The sequence below is a fragment of the Bidens hawaiensis genome, unplaced genomic scaffold, assembly GCF_021521415.1.
Source record: "Bidens hawaiensis isolate Kalapana, Puna unplaced genomic scaffold, B.hawaiensis_p1.1 tig00063820_1, whole genome shotgun sequence".
In the NCBI taxonomy this organism is placed as follows: domain Eukaryota; kingdom Viridiplantae; phylum Streptophyta; class Magnoliopsida; order Asterales; family Asteraceae; genus Bidens; species Bidens hawaiensis.
In genome coordinates, this window is record NW_027501422.1 from 18,644 (window position 1) to 28,381 (window position 9,738).

The 9,738-nt window shown below is 33.6% G+C and overlaps 1 protein-coding gene across 1 annotated transcript; it reads left to right on the forward strand.

Annotated features, from left to right (window-relative positions):
* The first annotated feature begins 7,722 nt into the window (after positions 1 to 7,722).
* On the forward strand, positions 7,723 to 8,106 carry LOC143604070 (uncharacterized). The gene has a single exon (XM_077080660.1). It carries the CDS (start codon positions 7,723 to 7,725, stop codon positions 8,104 to 8,106), a length of 384 nt encoding a protein of 127 aa, XP_076936775.1.
* The last annotated feature ends 1,632 nt before the right edge of the window (positions 8,107 to 9,738 follow it).

The following is a 9,738-nucleotide window of genomic DNA, read 5'->3' on the forward strand; positions in this document are numbered from 1 at the left end:
ACGTTGAGCAACCGGTAGAGATAGTTGACAGCAAGGAAAAGCGAATCCGTCATAAGGTTATGCCGTTGGTGAAAGTCTTATGGAAGCATCACAAAGGATCGGATGCTACATGGGAAGTTGAGGAAGAAATGCACAAGTTTTACCCTGTTTTGTTTAGATGATAGTTAGGTTTCAGGGACGAAACCTCTTTAAGGAGGGAAGACTTGTAACATCCTAATTGTGATAATAATAAATAAAAGGAAATGATGTTCGTCTCTAATTCTTTCAGCGTTATAGAAATACATTTTTTAATATGTGACATCATTTTGTTCTAAAAATTATTTTTATACACATAAAATGTATAATAATATCGGTTTGAATGTTTGGTTTTAAAATAAATCAAACTGTAACATCCTAATTGTGATAATAATAAATAAAAGGAAATGATGTTCATTTATTTAAATGTGTGTTAATATTTAATTATGATTAAATATGACAAAGGAGTCTGGACTTGGATTATTAAAAGATGGATTAAAGGGTGGTGATGGGCCTTAGGTCCATGGGCTTAAGAGGGTATAAATACTCCCTTAAACCTCCCTAAAACCTTAAAACCCTCATTTCTTATCTTTCAAGTTTTCTACACACTCAAAAGACACACACAAACACCCTTATACCTTCGGTCGTGACCAAGCAATGATCCAAGACCTAAACCGAACCTAGATCTTGATAGATCTTGACTATACGAGCAAGATACAATATTTTTGTTGAATATCAAGCTAACCATAGCCTAAAAATGCATAAAGGTATGTTCTTTATCTTTAGAGGTTACGTTTTTATGAACGGTTTTCCCTAAAACTTAGCCCTAGAGTAAATTGGGTTTAGATGTATCATAAAAATATGAACTTGATGATAAAATAGACTAGATAAACACAATGTTATATACGGCTCATATGAGGAACCGTAGATCTAGCCTAAGAACAATTTAAATCATAAAGGTTCAAGCTCTACGTATGAATGGGCTAGGTCTTAGCCGAAATCGGAAATAGAAACGTTTATGGGATGATATAATTCCATAATACGGGTGTAGATGTTAAAACATGTATGGATACTGAGAATAAAGGAAAAGATGACCCAACAGTGGGGTATTCGAGTACCCTAAAGCTCGAATACATTATGACTCGCATACAATACCTATATTCGAATACATGAATGAATTCACATACAAAACATCCATTAGAATACATTGAATGACTAGAATACAATATATGTCCGAATACACCATGACTCGAATACAATATGTACATTAAGATACATAGTGGATTCGCATACAATTCATATGTTAGCATACAACTTCCTAAGAATATCAATAAAACCTGACTTATGATCATTCAAATATAAGTATAGGAGAGATGTACACCAGCGTTCGAATACATCATAAACTTGAATACAATATATGTATTCGAATATAATAAATGTATTCGAATACAATATATGTATTCGAATACAATGTGTATTCGAATAGAATATGTATTCGAATACACAATGTATTCGAATATACTGTAATCTCATACAATATTATATTCTAAATAACCCCCACTCGCATACAGAAAGAAAGAAAGGAAGATTTTACAAGTGTATTCTAATTGAACAAAAGGGTATTCATGCATTCGAATACAAGGCCATTCTTATGAATACAGTACCTTATAAAGCCATTAGAATAGACCAGACTTAGCCATTTCTGGTGAACCTGAATAATGTGATTAGGACAAGTATTGATACATATAATTAATGTACAGTTATCCGAGCTCAGTTAAAGAAAGGGAAAACCATTAACGGCAAGCGTAACATGATCCAGGTGAGTTTCTAGCCCCACTTCCTTGTTATATTTTCAGGGCTGTGTGCATACTCAATGTGAACGTTAACACACTTACTTAAGTGGTAAGTGTATGTCTTTAGGATGAATGTGATAGTTATGTTATATTATGAATGTATGCTTAATAGTACGTGAACGATCTTTGGATATTGCACGTACAGTTAAGGGAAGTATTGTGTTGCAAGTATGAAATGATTATACGAAGGAAAGTATGTATGAATAATGCATGTATGATATGTATGTATGTATGTATGTATGTATGTTATAAAGATAATGACAAAGAAAGGTAATGTATGGTTGTATGGTAATGAAAGGAAACCGGGCCCTAATAATACTTGAGGCGGGAGGGAACCAAACCCTAATAATATTCGAGCCAAGAGGGAACCAAACCCAAATAATATTCGAGGCAATAGGGAACCGGACCCTAATAATACTCAAGGCAAGAGGGAATCGGGCCCTAATAATACTAGAGTAAAGTAGGGCGTAATGCTCTTTGAAACGTAAGGTATGAAAATGAAAGAAAGAAGGTATGAAGGTAAGTAAGTGCATAATGAACGAAAGTATGAAAGTTTAACGTATGAACTAAAGTAGGTAATTATGAATGTGTTGTATGTTGTATGATTAACTAGAACTCACTCAGTGTAGCTGACTTTTAGTATGCACACATGTGAGTAGATTTAGGCAGTTCGTCTAATGTGGACACATGGCATGGAAATGAAGATACTGGCATCTCATGGAAGAACTTTATGATGTTTTAAAGACTTAATGATTTATTTCAAAATACAAAGTTAGAATTATGTTAAAACAATATTTGGAGGTTGTGTAATATATATTGATGTTTTTATATTCCGCGTAAAGTTTTAGTTAACTATGATATTTAGAACTGTGTTTATTAGTATATCCAACGTCCAATGTAGGGCACCGGTATCTGGGCCTTAAACAAACACCAAGGTTTGGCTTGCAAATTATAGTTTTTAATTAATAGTGTATAAATATATCAAATAGTTATTATAAAAGTCATAAATAAACATCATTATATAATATAACTCAATTTACGTATTACATTTTATATGTTTTTACTTTTATTATAACTTTCGTCCGTGTGTAACACGGGCTTTCATTATTAAACATGTTATTATTTAAATGGTATATTTAATTTGGATTATATTGTTTTTTTTTAAATTTTCAGGTAGTGAAGTAAAATGAGTTTCTTTTTTTAGAATATTTGAAACAATTGATGGTGGTTTAATATGAGAAAACATGTTTAGGTCTTTTATTGATGGTTTTTTGTGGTTTGGTGTACACTAACTTATTGTAACTATAAACTTTTAATATCTAGACATTGTAAATGGTTATCGTTTTGGTCCGAAAGTTGAAGAAGTTTTGTGTAACATCCCGTTTTCTCGTTTCGGTTAATAAATAAAATATGGGTTATTATGAGTTGGGCTTGTGTTGGGTAAATAAATGTGAATTATGAACATGGTTTAAAAAGGAAAGAGATAAAAACCATGGGCTTAAGCCCATGAACCATCATATATAAACAATAATTAATCCTTAATCCATTCATTTACACATATTCCATACATCACCCAAAACACACACTTAAGCTCTCTCTCTTATTCTCTCTTCTAGCCGAACTAACCAAGAAGGACCGATTCCGACCCGAGGTAATGATAATATGATATTGTATGGATCCAAATCCGCTAGATCTTACCGCGAAACGACGATCCAACACCCTAAATCGTTAGAGTCACGACATCCAGATGGAACTGGGTATAAACCGATCAAAAGATGAGCTTAAGGGTCCCTAGCTCAGATCTGGATCGAACGAGACAAAAAACGGTGAAAAATGATGGTGAAACAAGCGAGATCTCGCTTTTCCGGCGAGATCCCATATTTCCGGCAACAGTGGCGCCGGAACATAGGGAATGTCAGATGATGTCAGAGAATGTCTCTGACCTAACCCTAATTCGTTAATAGAAGTTTAACGAACTAGCCCTAATTTGTATCCAAATTCGTTAAGGAAGGAATGACGAACTCGCCCCATTCGTTAAGGTCCAATTCATTATGATGACCAGTTCGTTATAAGGTCTAATTCATTATGTGGACTGGTTCGTTATAAGGGTTCAATTCGCTATGAAGTTCATTTCGTGAACCAGACCAAATGAATAAGTTCAAATTCGTTATAAGGTCCAATTCGTTACAGTAGTCAATTCGTCATGAGGACATTCGTTATAATAATCAGTTCGACATGGGTTCATTCGTTATGAACCTAATTCGTTAAGAACTGGGTAATGAATTAGAAGTTTAAAAAAAATGATACAACAGTCCCTGGACTTAGGGAAGAATGATTTAATTACAAAATAGCCTTTGGACTTTATTAATTTATGGATGATACCTTAAAGGATTAAGAGGTTAACAATAAAATATTATCATCAAATCCTAATGGAAAATGTGTTAAAACAGTTAATAAAAATAAAATTTTTCATTAACTGCCTCTTGGACCCCGCTAGGGGCTGCCACCCCTAGAACCCCGCTGCCAGGGGCGCTGCTCCCGGACCCCTGTTCGTTGAGGGTTATAATTAGGCTAGAAACGCGATATGGGTAGTGATAGTTAAATTGATACGTGTAATTGTTATACAGTTAGTCGTGCACAGCTGAAGAAAGGAATAACTATTAACGGTGAGCGTAACCGCACTCAGGTGAGTTTCTAGCCCCATTTCTTGTTATGTTTTCGGGGTTGTGTGCATACTCGATGTGATTAGTTAATACACTTACCTTAATGGCAAGTGTATGCCTTACATGATTATGTATAAATGAATGCTTGACGGTGCGTGAACGATCTTCGGATATTGCATGTACCATCGGGTAATAGTTTGAAGATACGAATAATATGTATATAAAGTATGAATGATTGCTTGTGGGTACGTGAACGATCTTCGGATATTGCAGGTACAGTCAAGTTTAATGTTATGTATAATGTAAGAATGATATGTACGTATGTTATGAATGAATGTAAGAGATAGCCAGGTATAGAAGAAAGGGACTGAGCCCTAATAATACTCAAGGTAGAAAGGGACTGAGCTCTAATAATACTCAAGGCAGAAAAGGGATCGATCCCTTTATAAATCTCGAGGCCGAAAAGGGACCGAGCCCTTTATAATTCTCGAGGCAGAAAGGGACTGAGCCCTAATATTACTCAAGGCAGAAAAGGGACCGGATCCTAATAATATCTGAGGCAGAATAGAATAATGTAAAGTAGAGTTTAAAACAAAATATGAAGGTAAGCATGTATATTATGAACGGGTTATGATAGTATGAAGTATGTATGGAAGTACGTAGTTATGAATTTATTGTATGTTGTATGATTAACTAGAACTCACTCAGCGTAGCTGACTTTTAGTATGCACGCAGGTTAATCGACTAAGAAAGCTGGTTTGAGGAAGACACATGGCAGGATCCGAAGAGGCTGGCATCTAAAGATTTGTCGTGATGTTTGAAATACTATGTTTTATGCTATATTTTTAAAAGATAAGTTATGCATGTTTGTAATGAATGGTTGACTTTTATATTATTCCGTGAAAGTTTTAATTAACTCTGATGTTTAGAACTGTGTTTATGAGTAAATCTAACGTCCGATATAGGGCACCGGTAACAGGACCTTACATTTTGTGTACTTTAATTTGTTGTATTTTTATTATATTTGTTGACATGTTTTTCCACTCGTGTGTAACACGGGTCTATACCCTAGTTGTTACATTGAGTTCTTTCGAATTCTGAAAAATCAAAGTGGTTCTCAAAATAAATCAACTATATATAGGGTAAGTTAATTGGGGAACTCTAAAAAAGTGGGGAAATGAGGAACTTCATTCCCAACCCTTGATCATTTCCCTACATTTTTATGTTACACTCTCAATCACCTACATCACATCATTTTTGTTAAGGAAAAAAAAATTTCAATACAAAAATAATTAAAAAACTATAAAACAAAAATAAAAAACGAAAAAAAACCAAAATGTTTATCTAGCATCCCCTGTTAAATAAAAACTCATTTTGGCTTTGGGTTTAGCTTAATTTTAGGGATAGTATTTAGGTGGTTTAGGTTTTCCGGGTTCGGGGATAGGATTTTTTAGTTGGGGGGGTGCTTTTCTTTTACATGTGACGGTGGAAAGACATTAGGAAAAGAAAAATGTATAAATAAATTATAACCGCTAAATTGAAACTCACATTGTCTTGTAAACACGTAAAACATAACTTATTGATGTTCATAAACAATAAATTCTGTGAGATAACCGTATGTTACTTTTAATAAATATATATACATATATATATATATATACGCACACACACACATATATATATAAAATTAATTATTGATTTTACATAACAATTATAACAAAACGTGTTATTTTACATATAAAATGTTAATAAGATTTGTTTTTTTACGTGTAAAATGTTAATGAAAAGTGTTACTTTACAAGTAAAATATGTAGCACCCCGGCTTAAGCAGAAAGGCCTGGCTGTGACGTAAAGATTTCTCAAAACACATGTGACACTATTAAGTGACAATACTATCATTAAATAATTAAGCATCGAATACACAAGTTTGAAGATAAAGAAATACAAGGAAAACAAAAACAATTAACAACATATAACCTAAGTTCTAGTGTCTTCTTCAAGTCTCATCATCTAACGAATTGTACATGTAGCATATATATAAAATAAAACCAACTAAACAAATAGTTGGTGAGTTCACACAAGATATATATAATACGTAAAAACCATACAATTCCATGAAACAAATGTACTAATCGCGCAAGTAAGGTCCTTTCTAGCTGGTAACAACCAACGTACTCAGATAATGAGGCCATTTTCCACTCATAACAAATTGGTCCTGAGAGCAAATGGGGGCGCATGATCATACTTATTGAGGCTAGCACGTGCAAGTAATCAAGTAAACACACAAGTCCATGTAATGAATTGTAGTTTATAAACGAAATCATAAATAATTGAGCTTATAAGATACATATGCTACCCCCAAAGTAATAAAAGAGTAAAAAAGAAATGTGAGAAACTTACATTGAAATTGAAGTTAAACTTGAGATAACAACCGGAAGCGCATTTAAGGAAATTGATCGAAACTCACGAAATATAATTAAAAAGGAAATACACAAATTTAAAACTAACTATAGGGATTATAAAAGTTAAATGATACTAGTTTTATGAATTTCACACTATTTTAATATATATTTTATAATTCTAAGGAATTTAATATTATAATATTATTTTTAAGCTTTAACAGTAGGTTAACGATTTATTATTGTTTTAATACTATTTAACTATTAGTTTATCACTAGAATGAGAATTATAATATTTGTGGAAAATGAATTTTGTATTTAAAATTATTTTAACTCAAGTGAATTAAAGTTTATATAAACCATTTAGTGATAAACCAGTAGTTAAAGAATTATTTATAAATGAATAATAAGAACTTATTAATATAAGCTTAAATGACAATATTAAAACCAATTTATGATTAAACGTTTCGGTTTTGAGTAACATAATAAATTAATTAATTAATTAAATTAATTAAGTAAGGGTAAATATAAGGAGCATATATTGCGTTTGGCTTCTTGGAATGTTGAACACTATATAGTAAGTTGTTAGAATTGGTAGATGTGCTTAAAAGGCGTAAGGTTCATATAGCATGCCTCCAGGAGACTAAGTGGAAAGGGCATAGAGGGGCTGAGTACAATGGATATAATTTGTAGTACTCAAGATCTGATGGAGCTAACAAAGGAGTGGGGTTTCTAGTGGCTAAGGAACTACAAACTAGTGTGGTGGAGGTGATAAGACATAATGACAAGATTATGGTGTTGAGGTTAGCATTTGGAGAGGAAGTAGTGGCAGTAGTTTGCGGCTACGCGCCTCATATAGGCTTATGGGATCAAGAAAAGAGAGTTTTTTGGCATTGCATAGACGTAGACGTAGGGGGCATACCTAGGGGTAAAAGGATTTGTATAGGAAGTGATTTTAATGGACACATTGGTAAGGTTAGCGATAGTTTTCAAGCCATACATAGGGGTTTCGGTTTTGGTGATAGGAATGAGACCACCACAGAGCTTCTAGAGTTTGTGGTGGCCCACGACCTTGGTATTATAAATTCGAATTTTAAGAAAACAGATTCACATTTGATCACTTCTTGCATTGGCGGACGCAACACGCCTATTGGCTACCTTTTGATGAGGCAATGATGTGTTGTAAAACACACTTACTTTCTGTATCTTTTTATCATGTTTTAAGTGCTTAATGGTTATTGGCGGTGGCTCACGACCTTGGTATTATAAATTCGAATTTTAAGAAAACAGATACACATTTGATCACTCTTTGCATTGGCGGACGCAACACGCACATTGACTACCTTTTGATGAGGCAATGCTGTGTTGTAAAACACATTTACTTTCTGTATCTTTTTATCATGTTTTAAGTGCTTAATTTTTTAATAAATAAGAGTTATGGATTGTTTTTGCATGATCTTACAATGATTGAATATTAGTTGTAGGTTATGAGTTTTAATGGAGAAAAGAGTAAAGTTTGAAGAATCTAGGGGCCTTTTTGATCAACTTTGAAGAATACAACTCAAGGCCCGACCCAAGCCCACAAGATTAAAGCCTTACATGATAATATATTTAGTTAATTAACAAGAAAAAAACCCTAGACCAGCCCTAAATCCCGAAATCAGCAGCCTCCCTAGTCCGATCGCAATCTGCAGCCAAGAAAAGAAAGAAAAAAAGTGTTTTGGAAGCTTGTGGCGGCTAGAGGAGAAAGAAGATCATTAGAGAAGGTTGTGGACAGCAGCTAGGGTTGATATTAATCCTTAAAATCAGCCCCAATTGGTAGTAAACATTCCATATACTTTGTGTTCTTGTTCAAGGTTCATAACTTGTTGATTTGATCTTTAAACTTGATTTCTTTTGCAATTGAATTGAAGATGGATTGTGTATGATCTTGATAGATTGTTGAATGATTAATATGATGTTTATGATGATTAATATGGTGTTTATAATAAGATATAGCTTCTGTCCAAAACTAATGTTAGGCTAAACTTGTTAGTTCTACTTAAGTTTGATGAATATTATTAGGTTTTATTAAGTAATATGGATTGTTGATCATCATGACTTAAATTGTTGATGAAAGTTTGATTTAATAGTGAATTAGGTTGTGTTTATTGTCTTTGGTTTTATTAATTATACTCATATACCTCTTGCTTTGATTGATTGAATCGGTTTTGATTGATTTTAGCTTGCTTGAACTCTTTAGTTTGTGTTTACAGATTGTTTGCGGGGTGTACAACCGTAGGGTTTAGTTGGGTATGTTAACTAGTTAAAATCAGGGCTTAGGCACCTTCACAGAGACCGAGAGGTGATAGGAAGTAGGGTCGTCTCACAGCTTTTACATGTTAGGATTAGGATCGTACCAGAGCGGGTTCGGTTCTTGTCGGGTTTGGGTTTGTGAGCGATTAGTTGACCTAGTTTAAGTTAAACTAAATGGTTCCTCTATCCTTGGTTGCGTAGTATTCATCTCCATTAGGGTAGTGTGTCGGTGAGACCGACAGGAGAGTCGACATTAGAACACTTTAGCAATTCATACCTCGGTTTGTTCTTAAAATCAGCTAAGTGTAAGTTAGGGTTTGTTAGTGAGACCGATAGGTGATCTAACTTTCTTAAGTGAACCTTAGTTGTGTCATCCTTAGATACCGGTGTCGTGAGATTCTTCAATCCATTAGCTTATTATACCTTCAATAGGATTCTTACCTAGGTAGACATTTTCTCCATTATTAAGTCTCATTCTCAAAGTTTAATCTAGTCTTGTTAGGTTAAGTCTTT